The sequence below is a fragment of the Mustela lutreola genome, chromosome 9, assembly GCF_030435805.1.
Source record: "Mustela lutreola isolate mMusLut2 chromosome 9, mMusLut2.pri, whole genome shotgun sequence".
In the NCBI taxonomy this organism is placed as follows: domain Eukaryota; kingdom Metazoa; phylum Chordata; class Mammalia; order Carnivora; family Mustelidae; genus Mustela; species Mustela lutreola.
Window position 1 is genome coordinate 1369695 of NC_081298.1, and position 18970 is coordinate 1388664.

At 66.2% G+C, this 18970-nt stretch overlaps 2 protein-coding genes across 4 annotated transcripts; both read left to right on the forward strand.

The window, feature by feature from the left end:
- The first annotated feature begins 3397 nt into the window (after positions 1-3397).
- Positions 3398-17138, forward strand: RBBP8NL (RBBP8 N-terminal like). 3 transcript variants are annotated; one of them, XM_059188624.1, is made up of 14 exons: positions 3398-3538; positions 8152-8297; positions 9329-9371; positions 9924-10019; positions 10213-10325; positions 10791-10863; positions 11171-11301; positions 11455-11537; positions 11711-11877; positions 12298-13015; positions 13282-13414; positions 13875-13945; positions 14042-14171; positions 15831-17138. In XM_059188624.1, the coding sequence occupies exons 2-14, from the start codon at positions 8237-8239 to the stop codon at positions 15959-15961; spliced, it is 1950 nt and encodes a 649-aa protein (XP_059044607.1). In that variant the 5' UTR covers positions 3398-3538; positions 8152-8236; the 3' UTR covers positions 15962-17138. The 3 variants fall into 3 exon arrangements, with proteins under 3 accessions (XP_059044607.1, XP_059044609.1, XP_059044608.1); XM_059188625.1 differs by having other exon boundaries at positions 3403-3542; XM_059188626.1 differs by lacking the exon at positions 14042-14171.
- Positions 17139-17244: 106 nt separating this feature from the next.
- On the forward strand, positions 17245-18957 carry LOC131840534 (proline-rich protein 2-like). Its single transcript, XM_059188628.1, has one exon. It carries the CDS (start codon positions 17950-17952, stop codon positions 18574-18576), a length of 627 nt encoding a protein of 208 aa, XP_059044611.1. The 5' UTR covers positions 17245-17949; the 3' UTR covers positions 18577-18957.
- The last annotated feature ends 13 nt before the right edge of the window (positions 18958-18970 follow it).

Genomic DNA, 18970 nt, shown 5'->3' on the forward strand with positions numbered 1-18970 from the left:
GCGGACAGGCCCCCTCTTCAAGCTGCATTTGCAGACGGCTTTGAAGCCTTATCTCCCACCATCCGCCCCAGGGATGAAAGCCTGCGAGCCACCCCTCGCCCCTGCCCCTGCGCAGGCATTTTGCCTCCAGCCATCCCAGGAAGCAGGGCTGGGGCCCCGGGAGTCCTGGGTGGGTGGGGGGTGGCTGCCTGGCCCAGAGGAGCTCCGGGCTGGGTTCCGGGAGCCACCCCTGGCACACGCCACTGGGCCTCAGTTTCCAGCTGAAGAACAGGGTCATGGAGCGGCCCCACACCATCACCGGCCTGCTGGCTGGTAAGTAGGTCTGTGGCTCGTGTTTGCCGTGAGCCTGGGCCTCTAGGACCTGCCCGCGGCGCACAAAGGGTCGGGGCGCGGGGGGACAGGGTCCCTTCGCTGCTGTCAGGTCCAGCTGCTTACCTCCAGAGGCAGACAAGAAGCCGCAGCCCCCCCCACAGCCCCAGGACCACCCCCAGAGCCCAGACGAGGCCTGAAGGAGTCCGGCAGGCAGGACAAGCAGGAAGATGAGGCTGGAGCCCGGCCTCGTGTCCCGCCCCAAGGCCAGTCCAGGGCTGCGTCCACCCAGCAGCCAGGGAAGGGGTCAGGGGCTGACGCTGCTGGCCAGTCCTGTGGGCAACAGACCGTCACACTTCCCGGTCCCGTACGTCGCCTCTCCATTCAGTCCCTCAGTCGCGTTCCTTGGCATTTACCCAAAGGCGTAGACGACTTCGGTCCACGAAAAACCAGTGCACAGGTGTTCACAGCAGCTCACTCGTAATCGCCCCAGCTCCAGAGCCAGCAAGACGCCCTTCATTCAGTGAAGGATTCGCACCCAGACCACGGCGGCAATTCATCCGAGTGGACGGGACGTGAGCCGTGAGACCTGCAGAGACGGGCAGCAGCGCACACGCGCATCCGTGGCGGTGGAGGCCTGTCCAAGGGGTTCCCCGTGCGGTGACGTCAGCTGGGTGGGGGGCTGGACACGACACAGCCATGGAGATGGCCAGGAGAGCCGTGGCTGCCGGCGTCAGGCGATGGAAGCGGCGACCGCAGGGAGCACAGGGGATTTCGGGGGGCGAATGTGCAGCACCAAGGCTGACCCTAAGTGACCTGTGGACTCCGGGGAATGGGATATACTGGGCAGGTTCGTCGACAGTAAAACTGGCCAGGAGAGTGGCAGGGTGGAGGGAGGGGGGGGGTAATGGGGGGGGCTGGGCGGGGGAGGGGCCTCCAGGCAACCTCCGTGCCTCCCTCTGTTCCGCTGGGAACCTAAGCTACTCAACAAAGTTTATTGATTTAAAACCACAACTTTGTGATTTGCAAACAACAAGCTTATGTTCCTCGCATGTCCGGTGGCTGCATCCGGCAAGCGAGCCCTGCCCCCCAACAGCCGCCACACTGAAGAGGAAGGTACTGCCCATCCCCGAGAATGTCCCTTCCGACCGCTGGCCCGCGCCACCCCCACCCCGCCCAGACCCGGGCCTCCCACTATGAGAGGCTCCTGTCAGCCAAGCGGTGAGCTGGCGCCATCCCCTACCCGACCCCCGTGGGCTGTCCCCCACGAGATACTTTGACAGCCACCCACACTGCTGGGCATGCCCAAGGTCTGTTCTGACCTCCCAGGAGCACAGCCCCTCGCACGGTTGGGGCGAACGAGAATAGAGTAGCAGGAGCTTCCTGGGGCCGCCAGGTCGTGGGGCAGCGTGTTCACTTTCCAGAAACCTCCAGCTATTGTTCAATTACTAACATGGTCCAGTCAGCAGACCAGCACAGTGAGCTCCTCCTGGGGCGGACCCTGGCCCTGCCATCAGCATGAGCCCCACTTTGCAGAAGAGACCCTGGCTCAGAGAGGTTGGGCAGCTGCCCCCAGGTGGCTCAGCGCTCAAGCGGCAGAGTCAGGATTCAAACCTGGATGAGGCAGGGGAATGGCGAGCAGGACACAGGCCAACCCTGGCCAGTCTGACGGTCAGTGGTGCTGGGGGAGAGGGTCTGCTCTGCCGGTTTGCTCTGCCCCCATCTCTGCCCTCCCCATGGGGCCCCACACAAGCAAAGTCACAACTACGCGCCCCCATGCACGCGGTGCCCCAGCCCCACACGATGAGAACGCACCCACATACACGCAGGCAGATGAACGCACACAGTTCACCAAGCTGCGATCCGACACACACCCGCAGGCTCCAAAGGCCGGTGCCCTCCCACACGGGCTCCCCCACGGGCCCCACCCATCGGGCTGCACCCCCACTCCTGCCTCCAGCCCCTCACACGTCCACACCTGGCACACCCCACCCCCACGGGGCTCAGGGAGGTGCCGTGGGCAGGCCTGGTGTGGGAAAGATCCTAGAGGCCCCAGGGCCTGGCCAGAGCCCGGGATCACCCCGCCTGACCACAACCCCTTTCCGCGATCCCCGGGCCTGCCCACGCCAGCCAACAGGGGCCTCACCAGGGAGCAGGAAGTGGGCCTCCCGGGACCTCACCAGTTCCATTGGCCCAGAGCCCGGAGCCTCCTCCTCTGAGCCCTGAGCTCTCCCTGGAGTCACTAAGGTGCCCTTGGGGGAGGCTCAGGGCTCCTTGGGGCTGAGGATGTGGGGAAGGGGAGCTCAGGAGACCCTGGCAAGAGAGCTGGGGGGGGAGGGGGGCAAGGGAACGTGAGAGTGGGGTGTCTGGTGGACAGGGCGCGAGGAGTCATGGGAAGGAGCAGGGGCAGCTTCATGGGTAGCGGCGGCACTCGGAGACCAGCTGGTTTCCGCAGAAGTACGGCCACAAGGTCCCAGCACGGAGAAGAAACGCAGGGAGCCACAGCGCCTGGCTCCTCCCGCAGCTCGAGGCCCTCCCCAGGCCTAGCCCCACCAGGCTCCCCCAGGCTGCCCAGGGACCCAGAGATGCCCCTGACCTGGGCCTTCCCTCCTCTGGGAAGGGTGCAGGACACAGTACCAGGTGGGGGGTTCCCAGACCTGGGGGGACACTTACAACCACAGCTCTGGATTTTTCCTAAGCTCTCATAGGAACACATCTGCAGTCATCAGCCCTACTGTACAAACAGGGAAACTGAGGCCAGAAAAGTCAGCTCGGACTGAGCCAGGCTGGGCGGCAAGAGGGGCCGCTGCAGGCCTCTGGCCTAAGGAGACAAGACTAGCGGGTCTGCGGCCCCACCCGCCCGACCCTCTTACGCCCCCTCCCCATCCGGCCTGCAGGTCCCAGGCCCCTGGACTAGTTAACTGGCCAGGCTCGGGCCAGAGGCACAGGCCACTTGGTAATTACGGGGAAACAATCCCAGGTCTGTGTGGATTCAGCCCCGACCTGTTCTGCCACTTTCTGTGCGAAGGCAGAACCCGTCTGGCAGCTTTGGGCCGACTCTGCCTCCTTTCTGCTCCTGGCAGAGAGAACCAAAAACCCGTCAAGCGGGTTTGGCCAAAATATTGTGTCTTGTTGCCCGTGCAAGTTCACGCACTGCTCACTTCTGTCTCCCTCGGGTGGGGAGCGCTCGGCTCCCGAGGTCGCAGAGGTCGCTGCCGCGGGGGGCCATGTGAGTGAGTACCCAGGGACCCCAAGGCGGGCAGCTCCAACAACCGGGGTAGATGAGGGGGTGGAGGCGGGTTGGAGGGAAGTGCTGGCCGTGAAGGGGGGAGCCCCAGCCCCTGCGGGCTGAGCAGAAGGCAGGGGTCAGCAGACCAGCCGAGAGGCACAGCCCCCTGCCCCGGGACACTCCTTCTGAGGGGGAAGGAGGCTCACTGAGTTTCCCGGGCAGAGGGTCAGGGTGCAGAGAGGCAGTGCCGGGCCTGACACCGCCACACCAGGAAGTCGTCTGGTGTGGCTCCAGGGGACACCGGGGATGGGCCGGTGGCCAGGCCCTCCATCTGGACCTACCCTCACCGGGCAAAGGGGGGCAACCATGGGGGTGGGGGTACACGGTGCAGCGGCCTCTGACTCTGTGCTGGGCACCAGGGACCCTCGGCTGCCCCTGGCTCCATGTCCCCTGAAAGATAGTGACGATCGGGGACGTAGGTCGCGCTCACCCTCCCCCGGCCAGGCCTCAGGGTGGGAGCGGTGAGGACGCAGCCACCAAGGGCCGGCCCATCCCCAGGGAGTCGGGTTGCAGGGCCGCTGCTACCCGAGCCGCCCAGCAAGCGCACACCTGCCTTTCCCTTCTGTGCATGTGCGCACGTGTACGTGGGATTCACAACCACACGGGCATTTGCGCGTGTGTGCACATGCGTGTGTGCCTGTCCCTGGGCCTGTGCGGGGCTGAGCGTGTGGCAGGGGGAGTGACCAAGGACGGCACACGTGTGTGTGGCATCTGTGTGCTGGGTGCAGGCCCGTGTGCGCTATGACATTGTGAGGACACGATTGCCTCCCTGGATGTGTGGGCGTCACACGTGCGTGCGCGTGTGTCACGGATCTATGTCTGGCCGTACTGGAAACCACCCCAGCGGTGACACTGCCTGCACATGATACTGGCCCGGAGTAGCTAGGGGGCCTAGGCTGCAGGTTTCTGCCCTGGCTGTGCCCCTAGCAAACTGGTGGCCACAGAAGCTGATGTCGCTCTGAGCCTCAACTCCCTCATCTGTGAAATGGGGTTGTCATAGTTGCTTCTCGGTGACTGTGAGATCCAGGGAGAGGTCCCATGCCGTGCGCTCGTGGGTGCCGAGCACCCAGGGCTCCCAGGCTGGTCCCTGACCCCCAGCCAGCCCGCCCATGTGCAAGGAGTCCTGACGGCCCCAGGAGGCACAGACACTTGTCCCTCCCGGAGCCCAGGTTAGGATCCATCTCCACTGTTTGTTTGAGGAACAGGGACACTGAGGCACAGCCAGGCATGTGATTTGGCCAAAGTTGTGGTGGACGTGTGACCCGTCACCACAGAGGCCCCCAAAGAGGGTAGAGGGAGACCCTCGACCGGCCCTAACAAGGGGAGCTGGCCGGAGGGTGACGAGCCCTGCTCTCTCAGCCACACACTCGGACACCAGAAGAGTCGGGGGCTGGGCTGGCCTGGGAGCAGGGCAAGAACCCGCCTCACTATGGGACTGCCACTCAGCCTGATGGTGCCCAGTCCAGCTCTATAGCTGGAGCCTGCACACCCTCTTCTGTGCGCAGGAGCTGGAGGGCACGTCCCCTGGACATGGTCACCCAGACTCAGTGGACCCAAAGTGTCCGCACAGTAAGCAGCTGTCCAAAGATGCAAGGGTGTGTCTGTTGGAATCTGAGAGCCCCCCCCCTGAACTGGGGGGTGGGGGATCTTGTCCCCTAGCAAAGGCCCTTTGTAGCAAGGGACTCACGCTTGTCCGAGAGAGGAGGCGCTCCCGGAAACAGCCCTGCGAGCCACCCGGGGGCCACGTGAGAGGGCGGCGCTCGTGCACAGACCGCAGGCGGTAGACACGGGGGTCTCCAGCTGCACATAGCCGAGCACTCGCCCCTCCGGGCTCCTGGCAGAGATGCGCTATCTGGAAATGTGTCACCTGGACACGCATCACCGATGTCAGCTGGAACACCCGCAGCTTCAGCCTTGGGCCCAGTGCAGATGGGCGATGTGCAGGCTCATGGTGTGGCTGAGTACCCGGCCTTCCTACCCCCCGCACCCTCCAGGGGCTCGGCCCTAGCAGACACCTTCCAGTCTGAGCATCCAGGGCAGGAGAGGTGGGGTACCCCTGGGCCTGTCTGGGGGTCCTAAGGAGCAGAGTTCGGGCCTCTCTCCACACCTGCCCCCTAGCCCCCCAGGCCCAGAGGTAGCAGCCTTGCTCCTGACGCCCACAAGGGGCTCCCCCAACCGAGCCCCACTGCAGACACCCCGAGCCCACTGGACCTCGGCTTCCCGGAATCCTTAGGGCCCCACAGCTGCTCCCAGCGCGCCCAGCAAACACAGAGCCGCCGACCGGGAAGACCTGGGCGCAGAGCCCCTGCAGGAGGCCATCGGGGCTACCACGGCCTCCGCTCTTCCCCCAACAGCTCACCCCAGCTTTCTTCCCCAAAGCCCCGAAGGCTGAGGCTGCGGACTTCAACCCCCGCTCGGCCTCCCTCCACCTCCTGCCCCTTCCTTGGATCCTCCAAGCCTGGGACAGATGCTGCCCAGGAACTGTCTGCTTTGCCTCGGCCAGGGCATCTCTGACACCGGCCCACCGTCACGGCGTCCCCGGACACTCTCACCTGCGGGTTGCATGGCTCTGGGCCCCCCAGGAGGCGAGGGGGCTTCCCACATGTCTCACCCCTTCCAGCTCTGCTTCCAGCCACTGGCACATCCTGGGTCCGTGCTGCCCCTGCTGTCCCTCCACTCAGTGTGTCCCTGCCCCGGAGAGTGGAGAGCATCTCCTCCTGTCTTTCCGACACCCGAGAGGAGGAACCGGGGGGGCCAGAGGGAGCTTGGGGTGCAGAAGGATCCTGGGGATGGGGGACGGAGCCCACCAGCCCGACCTGCACACCCTAGAGTTGCCACAGGGGATGGAGCCCACCTCCCGCTCCTACTCTGAGCCCACACAGGCCTCTCCCAGTCCTGCGGGCCCCATCGGCTCCCTTGGGCGGCTCCTTTACGGGCTGGGGGAGAGCTGCCTGTCTGGCGGGTTGGGGTGGAATTTCCAGCGGTGCGGCTCAGGCCCTACCCAGCCCTCTGCGCCTCACCTGCCCTGGCCTGAGCCTCCACTCACTGCCTTAGCTCCCGGGGGCCCTGCTGCCGGCGCGGCCGGGCACAGGAGGACTCGACCCTGGTCTGCACAAACCCCAGCATGCGTTCAAACCCCGGTTCCCGTGAACACGGCACCATTACCTCCGTGGGCCTCGGTTTCCCCACTGGGAGAGCCGGCTCCCCACTGCCCGGACAGGGTTAGACAGACCAGCCGTAAGGATGTGACGGTCTGTGTCGCACTTGGGAATGGGGCCGGGACTACCATTTATACCCGCTCGAGCACGGGTCCCTCCCAAGCCCTAAAAGGTTGGGTCAGGTCTCCTAACCTGCAGGGACATCCCCCATCAGGTGAGCATCTGCTCCGGCAGGACACTCCCAACCCCTCTCCATTCAGCACACAGCCGCCCAGCAGCCACCCCCAGGCCCCTGGCCATCTCTTGGGAGTGGCCCGGGGCCTGGGCAGATCCTCAGAACAAGTTCGGAAGCCCCACCTTCCCACCACACCCCAGCCAGCCCTGCTCAGCGGGCTCCCACAGCCCCTGCGGGACACGGGACCTCACTCTGTCCTCCTGCCGATGCTTCCCAGGGCTCTGACGTCTGACCTCAGGTGCACAGAGCCTGTGGAGAGCCAGACTCCACGGTTCAGGCTCCCTTGGGCAGCTCCAGAAGCCCTGCAGACTCCAGGAGAACACACGGGGGCTGCTCCCCTCAGTCAGGGATGCCCCCCAATTCCCACGCCCAGAATGGCCCCTGCCCCAGCTCCCAAGACCCAGAGCATCACGACTCTGCCGTGCTTTGTGTGCAGGAGCCTCACATCAGGCCAGCTCCCATGGCTGGGGATCACTACGGCTGGCCCCTGGGGCGGGGAGCGGTCATTCCGCCCAGCAGAGGCCACTAGCAGGGACATGTGGGGGCTCCTAGTTCGGGGCTGTTCCTCAGGGGGCTGCTGCGAACCCTCGTGTGCTTGTCTTCAGTGCAAACTGAAATTCAAATGGGGCAGCGTTCCTTTGGGCAGCCGCAGGTGGCTGCCCAAGACCACAGTGACGGGGCCCCAGGCAGGTGTGGGCAGAGGCCCTCAGGGGCCTGAGCCACAGCTGGGCTGAGCATGTGTTCTCACGAAGCGGGGGGGCTTGGGCCCCGGCGGGCATGGCAGGAGAGAGAAAGGAGAGGTCTGGGTGGACGTAGGAGGCCAGCAGTCGCTGCTGACCAGTGGGGGCGGGATGCCAGCGGGCAAGGGGCTGGGAAGGCCAAGAGCTCAGCCAGCCGCCTGTTGGCGGGACCCAGGAGACTCCAGGGCTCCTCGAGCCGAGGACAAGACAGGCTACTTCCCCTGGCGTGGTAGCGACACCTGGAGAGGGAGACAGTAGGCTCCAGCCCCAAGTGGGCCAGGACAAGCCCCACTCTGCTCTCCGAGAGACACAGAGCATGGGCCCCTCCCCGGCACAGCAACAGCCCAACGCTGGGGACAGCGGGCTTTAGCTCAGCCCTTCCCAAGCCAGCATGACCTCTGCCCGTTTCCTCCTCTCCAGGCTGGGAACAGAGGGGTGGTAGAGGCCCGGAGCTCGTCACTGTACCCTGAGCACGGAGGGGTCTGGGCCAGAGCCGTGGAGAGCCATGGAGAGCTTCACAGAGTCACTAAACAGGCTCAAAGAGGTCCACGAGAACGAGGTCCGAGGTGAGTACCATGGGGCAGGTGTCCGTGGCCCTCACCTGGTCTGGCCACTCCTACGGGTCAGCTCCAATTCTTGCCAGACCTGGGGACCGCGCCTTCCAGGCCCGGACAAGGCGTCCTAACCCAAAGCCCAGAGCTGCCACGTAGCAGTCCCCAGCCTCCGATCAGCCTTCCTGAGTGCCTGAGTGTGGCCCTGGAGTGTCTTCTCCCAAGGGGCCTGCTAACAGCGCAGCAGGAAGAAAAAGCCGCACCCCCGGCGGAGAGCCAGAAGCTTGGCTGAGACAGGGTCCCGCTCAGGACAGGGCAGGGGCGCTCTGTGTCCGGCAGAAGCATGGTCGCCCACCTCTAGGACTGGGAGTTCATGGCTCTGGAGCCTGTCCAGAATGTCCCAGGGTTTGGAGCTGAAATCCCTCTGCTTCCCTGCAGGACCCCCAAGCCAGCTGTGCCGTAGCCCACACACCGTGCATTCCAGCCCTAACCACAGGGCTGGAGCCACCCCACTCGCCTCACTCGAGGACCAGCCAGACCCTCCCAAGCCCTTTTCCCAGTAGCAAGCGACACACCACCCTGAGGGCCCAAGGGCCTGAATCTCTTCCCCAGCAACCCGGCGACACTGGGGGTGTGTGGGCTCAAGTCCACTGCAGCCAGGTGGCAAAGAGGCAACCCCTCGCCGCGGTTTCCCCAAAGAGCCTGCTTTATTTCAACACTGGCTGTGCCCCCCAAAAAACACTCCTCTGGGACTTGGCCCGGTGGCTGGTCACTCCTAGCCAGCATCAGGGTCCCTCCCAATCTCCAGGCAGACACCAGAGTCAGAGAGCCCAGGGGGTCCCAGGCAGCCGTGAGACTGGGTGGGAGCTGCCAGCCGGCGCGGAGCAGGAGCCCCCCGGGGCGGCAGCCTTGGGTCATCAGTGACGGGTGCAGGCAGGCAGCAGGAAGTCTACGGAGAGCCCCACCTGGCAGCCAGGGACAGGAGGTACCCCGGGCTCTGCTGCGTGACCGGGCCTGACCTCCCACCCCTTTCCTTGCTCCTCCAGGTCTGCAGAATAAGCTTCTGGAGCTGGACTCGGAGAGATGCCGGTGAGTCCAGACAGACCCTGGCCCGGCGGGAAACCGATGAGAAAGACAGTGGCCACGGCCCAGGGTGCTAACCCTGCCCTCAGCCAGTGATGCAGAAGGGGAAACTGAGGCTCAGCGTGGCGGGTGGGGGCGGGTCTCTGGCCCGAGACCAAGCCTCCAAGAGCAGGTGGACCCAGGCCCGGAATCTCTAAGCCCCCCTGAGTGAATGGGGACCCTCCGGTGGGTGGGCAAGCCGTGTCCACTCGGGCACCTGCGCTCCCAACAGTAACCAATAGGAACGCTGCTTGGGGGGGCCTCAAGGCCTGTGGGTCCCCTCCATCCCCATTTCGCATACGGGCTGCCGCTTCCTAGCGGTGCGAATGGCCCGTGGACCCGGCCTGGTAAACGCTCATGTCTGGGCTGCTGGGTTCCGCACGGTGCTTGCAAGGAAACGTCCGTGGAGGGCGCAGCCAGCAGGGCCTGGGCCGCGACCTCCCCCGGCGGGCGAGGCCGGCCTGGACGCAGCGCGGGGCTCCCGAGCAGAGCGGAAGACGACTGGGCTCGCCCCCACAGGGACGCGCAGCGGGTGGAGGAGCTCTGCGCCAAGAACCACCAGCTCCGGGAGCAGCAGAAGGCGCTGAAGGAGAACGTGCGAGTGCTGGAGAACAGGTGAGCCCCGGGCAGGGCTGGCGCCGTGGGGGAATGCGGAGCTCCGAAAGCTCTGGGGCACAGTCAACCAGGCAGGGGTCTCCCCTGTGCAACCTCAGAGCCCAGCGCTGCCATCTGGGAACGGCAGGGGCACCTCTCGGGAGCGTCCCCTCGTGGGGGCCTTCTCAAAGCCGCCTCTTCCGCACCCCCGCAGGCTGCGGGCTGGCCTGTGTGACCGCTGCATGGTCACCCAGGAGCTGGCCAGGAAAAAGCAGCAGGAGTTCGAGAACTCCCTCCTCCAGAGCCTGCAGCACGTCTTCATCCTCAGTGAGCCCCACCCCCTGTCACCCTGCTCCTCGGTCTCCCCCAAGGGGGTCCAGTGACCCCCAGGACCTGCTCAGCCTGACCTGGGGTCTAGGGAAACACACAATGGTACAAAGCCCCAGCGGGCCCCAGCATGTCCCTCACCGGCCAGTCACCCAGGCTGGGGGTCCCCCTGCCCCCAGGACGTCAGCCCATCTTCCCTATAACCACAGTGCCCCACAGAGCACGAGGTCCCACCTGCTGACGAGGAGCACAGCCCTCTTGCCCTTGGGGGACACCCCAGAGACAAGCTCGGTGCCACGGGGGGGGGGGGGGGGGCTCCAGGCCGCCGGCTCAGTAGCCTCACCCGTCCACTCGTGCAGGCCCGGGGCCAAGGCGGCACAGTGGGGCACGGGTCATGGACGGGGACCTCCCTGCCCCTGCCCGGCCTCCCCTCCCCTCGTCTTTACTAATCAGTGCCTTTTGCAGCCAACGAGTTGAATCGGCTGCAGGGGGAGAACGAGGCGTTGAAGGAGGAGGTGAAGCGGCTTCAAGGCCCGCGGTGAGCGGGAGGGAGGCGCCCTCCGGCCCCCAGCGCAGGGTGCAGAGAGGAGGGAGCAGAACAGTGGGGGTGGGGGCTCCCCCCAAGACTGCGCTGAGGACACTGGTATTTGAGAGAAGCCGGCCCGGCGGCACCAGCCACCGAGAGTGGAGCCTCCGGCAGTGTCCAGAGAGGGCTCTTTCCCGGTCCCCTGAGTGTCCCCGCAGGGGTGGCCTGGCCCCCAGGAGGGTGCCCTGGTCCTTCTGATCGTCTCTGGGGGCGCTGCTCTCGCTCACCCTCCCTGTCTTTGCCTCCCCTCTGGAGTCAGGCTCAAGCCCCAATGCAGGGAGGGTGCCTCAGACCCCCCCTCACCCCTACTACTCCCCTCCCCGGGCGCTCGGAAGGCCATCAAGGAGAAGACGCTGGAAGGTCACGAGGAGGCCCAGGATGACCATCCAGGTGCGAGTCCCCAGAGACAAGGTGCTCGGAGGGACAAGAGACCGGAAAGCTGGACCCTGCAAGATCACGGAGCCCTGGGGGTTGGGGGGGCTGCGCCGCCCACCCGTCGGAGGGCCTCCCAATCTGGCCTGCCCACCACCTCTCCTCCCACAGAAAAGTCTACAGGGTACAGGACATCTCCAGTAGCCAAAATCTCCCCGAGTGCCAACCTGCCTGAGACTCGGGCCCCGGACGTGGTGAGGACTCCTTTCTGCCGGGCGGCCCTCGTCTGTGCCGGTCCAGCTGTCTGTCCTGGGTGCCACGCAGGGACCCCTGGGTGGAGGCGAGGCTCAGAGGGGGTGGGTGGCCTGCCCAAAGTCACACAGAAAACAAGGGCAGAGGGCAGTGCTGACCCATCTACCCCGTGCAGAGCCCCCAGCGAATCTCCAACCAGCTTCACGGGACCATCGCTGTGGTGCGGCCCGGCTCCCAGGCCTGCTCCACGGACCAGGGCCCCACCAACGGGACCCCCCCGCTGCCACTGACCAGGAACAGCCCGCCCAGCCCACCCTATGAGCACAGCCTCCCTCTAGACAGGTGAGGCCCTGCCCAGCCCCCACCAGGAGCAGCCCCAGCTGAGCACGCGTCCAGGAATCTGGTCCCACTTTTCCAGAGGTGGCGGGACAGGGCTGGGGGACGGGGTGTGGGAGCAGCTGCGGGGGACGGAGGCTTGGGAACCCCTCTCAGACGTGAGGTCAGACCATCCTTCCTGTCTGAGAACATCGTCCACAGGTGGGCCGGGGACAGCCTAAGCCCAGGTTCCGAGGAGAGAAAGATCTTCACGGGCGGGTCCCTCCTCAGACCCCAGGCCCCAGGTCGCCTCTGGCCCCTCCACCACCGTCTACGTGGGCCCGCCCCCTCCGCGACCCACCTTGTAACCTGGGACAGCTCGCCTGTGCCTGTGACACGGAGGCTAACCCCGGGGCCACAGTGACGGGGCTTCTCCTCCCCCTGCAGCTTTCTGCCGGCCTCCCGGGCCCCCGTCACGGCCCGTGAGTCCCTGAAGTGCTCCCTCCAGGCTGACCACCTCTTCCTCCTGAACCACCACCTGTCTCTGCACCTTCAGAGCCCACCCTGCAGCCCCCAAGCACCCCCCACAGTCCCCCGTGGCCCCCGCCCCCAGGGCCTGAAGGCTGGGGAGGTGGAGGCCTGGGAGGAGTCGACGGCGGGCCTGCTGGGGCTGCCTGGGGCCCTGGTGGATGTGCGGGACCCTCGGCTGGAAGGGGCGCTGCACCTGCTCCTTTCCCAGCAGCTGCGGGCCCAGGGGTGGAGGGTCAGCGCCTGGCTGAGGGGCCCACCCACACCAGGGGGGACCCCACCCTCCCCACCAGTCAGCTCTGACTCGGAAGGCCCCCAGGGCGAGGCAGCCGGGGCAGCCCCCTCTGGAGGGGGACACACACAGCCCACAGGCCCAGGCAGCCCCAGGGGACAGGAAGCCACAGCCACAAGAGACCACGTCCCAGACAAGCCCCTGGACCTTTCAGAGCGGGGCCGGGGCCGGGATGCCCCAAAGCCTCCCGACCGGCAGGGCTTCCCCAGCCCTCCAAGGGCCCACACTCCCAGCCCGGAACCATCCCGGGGAGCGGAGCCCCCTGCCCAGTCTGGACCCTGGGAACTCAGCAACGGCACAAAGAGAGCCAGAGCTCCAGAGTCAGAAGAGCCCCCCACCCCTGCGGTAAGGGCCTGCCCCCGCTCTTGGCCTCCACAGACCCCCGGTCCAGGCCAGCACCCGCCAGGGCCCCGGCTGTGCTCTTCCCTCGGCACCTCCACGCCGGTCCCCTGGGGGAAAGCCTGACTGCCTGATTCGGGCTAGAGGGGAGATGGCTAACCCTCCAGCAGCAGCCCCGGGCACAGCCCCAGTCTCACAGGCCTTCCCAACACTGGACTGGGGGCAGGGCGGCTGCCACAGATGAATTCAAGCGGCTTACTTGCTTCCCCCAGGATCCCTCCCAACCTCTAACAGGGCACCAGCGAAACACGCCCTCTCCAAGCGGGACAGGACTGGAGCTGAAAGGGAAGCCAAAACCTCCTCCCCACCCACACGGGCCTGATGCTGATGGTCCCCCTGGCAAGGGTGAGTCCCCGGAGTCCCGAGACCCCAGGAAGTGGTGCCATAGTGGGAAGCGAGGGGGGTGGTCAGCTTCAGCTGGGTGGGACCTGTCCTAGGCCCAGCTCAGTCCCCTGGGCTGCCTGGCCAAACCCTGGGTCTAGGGCGTGGCACCCCAGCTGCAGACCCAGCGAAGAAGCAGGGGCCCAGGGCAGGCACATCTCTGACCGCAGACAGGAAAGGGAAAAGCATCATAGCAATTCGGGCTTTAGGACAGGGACTAAGCCTCTGTCACAGAGAGAGTCTAGGGACAGCTCAGATGAGGGGCCACTGCGGAGGGTGCAGGAGAAGCTGGCCGGTCCTGCAGTCCCTCTGTGCTGCGGTTTCCTTCAGTGGTCACTCTTAGTCTGGCCTGCCAGGAAGGTCTCGGCTTCTGCCCGGCTCCAGGGCCCCCAGCCTGGCCTGACCCACACCCTGCATTCCGCAGAGCTCAGCAAGGCCGGAGTGCAGGCGCTGGAGGCAGACGACCTGGACGCGTCGGAGCCCTCGGACAATGAGGTGAGCCCCCGCCACACACCCGGTGGGGCCACTGAGCCAGGGCTGTCCCAGGCTTGGGGGAAGGTCCTCTCCTGACCACACCGCCACACCCCTCAGGTGGGCCTGAGCTCCGAGGTGGGGGCCGAGCCGAGCACGCCAGGGGAGGGGCCCAGGTGCTCCTACACCAAGGAGCGCGGGCAAGACCTGCCACAGAAGAGGAAACGGGCCTCGGGCCCATGGTGCGAAGGTATGGTGGCCGGGGCCATGGGGGGCGGGGGGTAGCCATAGCCTCTTGCCCGCACCCCACCTTTCTGGCTGCTAGGAACCATAAACCAGTCCTTGAACCTCTCCTAGCGCAGGCCCCTTAGGAGAGGGGACCCAGTTTAGGACAGCACAAATCCAGGCTCTCTTCAGGTCACTGTGCAGCCCGAGCCAGTCCCATCAAACTGAGCCTCAGTTTCCCCCCCAGAAAGGGGGAACCAATGCCAGAGCTAGTGTGAGATTTCAGCAGGATAAGGCTGAGGACCGTGGTTCTCACCATCTTTGTTATCAGCTGAGGTGGAGGGCCACAAGCAGCCCCCAGGCCTGGGGTCCTAAAGCCCTCTGGTCTCCCTGTCCCTCACTGGAGGGGAGACTCCTGGGCCCTCCTGCCCACCTTCGAAGAGGAGCAGCACAGAGGCTGCAGCCCTCTGGGTGCAGAGGTGTTTGCTCAGGCTGAGGCCCTGGGGGCCCTCAAATGTTTGCCAAGGCTGGTGCCTGGGGGCTCCTCCCCGGAGGGCAGCAGGAGCAGTAGGCTGGCCTGAGGGCATCAGCACAACCCTTCCTTTCCTGCTCTGGCCGCAGAGGCAGCTGGGCGGGGCCGCGGGCTCCCACGAATGCCTGAGCTCATGACGGATGCCGCCCCGCCGTTTGTGCAAGCTGCCTGTGATAGGCAGGCTGGGCTGTGGCCGCCACAGCCGGGAAAAGGGACAGTGGCCTGTGTTTGCTGGCGCACACGTGGGGGAAGCCAGCACACCTGTCTGATTTCAAGCCACTTCCTGCTGGGCATGTTGGGGTGCCAGAGTCCACGGGGTGTCGAGGTATCGACCTCACCCTCCACTCGGGGCCAAGCCTTCTCTGTCCCTAGTCCTCCCCGCTGGTCCAAGATGGGGCCGCCAAGCAGGAACCCGAACTCTGCCACACACATGCTGCTGGTCAGTGAGAGCAGGGCCCTGACCCGCCGGGGCTGGCACTGCTCAGCGCCAAGGGCAGCATCCGTGCCGGGGTTCAAGGTGGCAAACATAACCACTGTCTTTGGAGCTCACTGCCTGCCCAGGGATGGTCATCGCTGTTTCACAGATGGGAAAACTAGCCCTCAGAGAAGTGAGATGGCCTGCCCAAGGTCACAGAGCTGGCACGTGAGGTCAGGATTCCAACTGGACTCATCCGACCCAGAACCTGAGCTCATTCTGCATCAGAGATGGGCCTAGGGCCCAGCATCTCTGCAGGACCTGGCAGTAAGGTCCCAAGGACAGACAGCCCTCTCCTATACCCCAGGTCCATGGAGGCACCCACCAGTGCCGTGGGCACCTTAAGAGCATTTCCCTAGAAGCTCGATTTATCCAGAAGGTCCCAGAACTTCAGCAAGGCATCCAGACGCTGAGGCCCGATGGGCTTCAGGGTCACACACCTGCAGAGAGCACCCCCACACAAGTTGCCCACGCTCACCCTCCAATCCAACCAGTTCTGCCCCGGTGTCTGTTGCTTCCAGGAACAGGTCAGCCCCACCAGGGTAGGCTCCCACGTGCTCAGCTCCCCTCACCCGCGTCCCATCCACGGGGCCCTGGGCAAGAACCCAGCAGCGCCATGAGTGAGAACTGCCAGCCCACTGCTCTGCTCCCTCCTAACCTTGGTCCACTCTCCACAGCCTCCAAGAAGCCGCCACCGGGGAGAAGGAACCCAGGGGAGCCCCCGGCAGCTCATGAGGGGTCCGGGAGCCCAAGGCACCCTGAGGACAGCAGCCCCTCACCCAGCCACAGCAGCTGGGAGGAGACTTAGCGGGCTGCTCCCAGGGGCGCCAGAGCCTGCCCAGACGCGGCTCCCCACCTGACATCCAGCCCAGCAGACGGCCCAGCACAGGGCAGGAGGGGACTGGTCCTGGCCCGTGGCCACAGGGGCTGGGAAGACCAAGAAGAGGTCTTTGGCTGGTTTTTTGAATCCCTCCATCTCTACCCTTCTAGGAAATGACCAGCTGGTCCTGCTGCTCCCCCCACACCCTAGGAAGTAGGGTTCAGGGAGGAAGGGGTCACTCAGGCTCCAGCCCAGCCCAGCCCCCACCCCGGCTACTCATAGGCCACCCTTCCTGGGCAGTGCCCCCACCTCTCACCATCCCAGACTCCACTGGCATCCCTGACTCCCAGGGCCCTGCTGCCCAGTCACCCCTTCCCTGACCCAGCATGGAGCTTGAACGGTGGTCTCTGGCGCCCCCTCGTGGAGCCCCACAAACACGCTGGCTAGGGAGGGCGTGGGGCACCCGGGATCACAGGTGTCGAATGTTCCGCTGGCAGACTCAGGGCTCAGCTGGGTCTCCACCTGCCTTTGCAGGGGATTTGCGAGGCTCTGGAACACATCCAGGCCTGGGGAACAAAACCAGCGCCATCTGCAGAGGGGTACCACTGGGGAGGGCTGCAGGGAACAGAACAGAAAATGCACACCAGCCTGCAAAGGGTTCCCTCCTCACTGGCTGTTCCAGAGGCCCTGGTCCCACACCTGCCGTTGCAGGCCCCAGGGCGCCCAGCCAGGACTGCCCGGCAGGCACTCTGGGATCTCCAGCTCCCTGCACCGGTCTCCCTTCAGGACGGTGTGTCTCAGAGCACCCTCTGCCAGAGGTTAAGCAGGTTCCCAGACCCACCGAATCCAGGTCTTGGGGGCAAGCCTGCACATGAAGTTTGAGAAATTTGAGAACTGCCCGTTGCAAGGCAAAAGCAGGAGACCCGTCGCTGACTGGGCTGGGTGAGGCCTGGGGCAAACTGGGAGCACAGGCCGGACCTCCAGAGCACGGCTCTGCCCTGCTCACTGTGGCCTGCCGGCCGGCCCAAAGGCCACAAGGACTGAGTTTCCAAGAGGGAGGTGTAGGGGTGTGGATGTGCACATTTGTGTGTGTGTGCGAAACCTCCTGTTGTTCAAAGTGGCTTTGATTTTCTCGAAATCAAATAAAAGCTGTGTGCTCCATTCACATCCGACTTGTAGGCCAGGGCTGGCTCGGGGTACCCTGGGCGGAGTTGAGAAGCTACATGGCGTGGGAGCCCAGGGAGAGAGCACAACAGACTGTGCGAGAAGACCCCATTCCTGCCCGTGATCCCCCGACACCCTCCGATAGCCACTCAGCGCCCGCTGACAGAGGAGAAGCACCCCAGGGTCCAGCTCTGCCACCACGCTGCAGGCAAGCAGGGGTGTGGAGCTGAGAAGCAGGGAGCAGGTAAGACCCCCCCCCACTCTGTCCCTCCATGATGCCCTGAGCACAGCGCCTCAGGTCCTGGGCTCACTCCCCCCTTACCGGGGCCCCACAAGGCACACCCGGTAGCAGCCCCAGTTTACAGACAGAGCACTGAAGCTCAGGGAGGGTGAGAAACTCACCCAACGTCACCCCGCCAGCAGGCAGCCGCGGAGGCTGAAGCTGGGGCAGACGCTCCCTGCTCCCCAGGCCTCAGCAGGCATCAGGGGCAGGGGAGCCACCTCGGGCAGGGGCGCCAGCTCGGCCGGGGGACTCCCCCCAGGGACCTTCAGAGCGCAGTCTTCCTGCCCATGAGCCCCTGGAGGCTCCTGATCAAGCCCCACTTTCTACCTGATGGAAAACCCGTCCACGCTCCCAGGCGCGGGAGAGGCTTTGAAGAGCCATCCCAGAGGGCAGAGGGCAGAGGGCAGGCTGGACACGGGGTGGCGAGTGAAGATGAGGAGAAGGGGCCGCGGCCACTGGGAGAGGGGTATGGGGTCCGAGAGGGCAGCGGCCATGCAGTGGCCTCCCCTGGGACAGGAAGTGCTGTCTCATGGCGCTGGCCCCGCCGGCCCCACGTCCTCTGCAGGGCACAGAGCCCGCGCGGGGCGAGGGCGTGTGCCGAGGGCGGCGCCCCAAGCCTTCTCCCGGCCGCGGGGACGAACCCGCCGACAAGTGCCCAGATCCGCGGCCTGCGGGTGCCCCTCGCGCAGCCAGGAGCCGCGGACCCAGGCCGGACGGGGCGCAGGAGTGGCCTGGAGGCGGCGGCAGGACCCCGTCCCGCGAAGACGCCGGCGGCTCTGGGCGCGCAGAGCTCGCAGCCCCGCCGGAGCCGGAGCCGGAGCCGGAGCCGGAGCCGGAGCCGGAGCCGGAGCCGGAGCCGGAGCCGGAGCCGGAGCCGGAGCCGGAGCCGGCGGCTCTGAAGTCGGGGCACGGGGCACCAGGACGCCCGCGAGGCGGAGGCTCGCCCCGCCGAGGCCAGTGCGCTCATGCTCGCGCGGACGGCCCCGCACGGCCCCGCACCTGCCCTCCCTGCCCGCGCGCACGGCCCCGCACCGCCCCGCACGGCCCCCGCCTGCCTGCGAGTCCCGAGGCCCCAGGCGCCTTCTCCAGGCGACCCTCGGGGTCTCCAGTCCCTGAGGGAAGCGCCGGCCCCGCCCGCCTTCCCAGGGAGCCTTAGGGGCTCCCCGAGGGGACGGTCCTTTGCAACCCGAACGCCGCCGCCCCGGCAGGCTTCAGCCCCGCGCACCGGCCGCCAGCACCGACCCGCACCCCACAGGACACGTGCCCGGAGCCCAGAGACTCGGGCTCCACGGAGGCCGACCATGAACGCCACAGCCCCGCCAGGACAGCGGGGCGCCGGCGACCCTGTAACCGCCGCCCCCGAGGCGGGGATTCGAACCCGGGCCGGCGCCGACGCCGGGCGGACAGCCGGGCCCCGCGGGGCTTCTCCCCGCCCTCCCGCGCCGCGCTCCCGCTCCCTCCGGCCGCGGCCGCACCGCCTCTAGGACCCAGGGGAGCCGCCCCGGGACTCCAGGCCCGCCCCCGGAACCGCGAGGACCAATGGGTAAGCG

Coding starts and splice junctions, on each gene's coding strand:
- LOC131840534 (XM_059188628.1), top strand. CDS start 17,950: ATGGCGCTGGCCCCGCCGGCCCCACGTCCTCTGCAGGGCACAGAGCCC.
- RBBP8NL (XM_059188624.1), top strand. CDS start 8,237: ATGGAGAGCTTCACAGAGTCACTAAACAGGCTCAAAGAGGTCCACGAG. Junction 13,016..13,281: donor AAGAGCCCCCCACCCCTGCG/GTAAGGGCCTGC, acceptor TGCTTCCCCCAG/GATCCCTCCCAACCTCTAAC. Junction 13,415..13,874: donor TGATGGTCCCCCTGGCAAGG/GTGAGTCCCCGG, acceptor TGCATTCCGCAG/AGCTCAGCAAGGCCGGAGTG.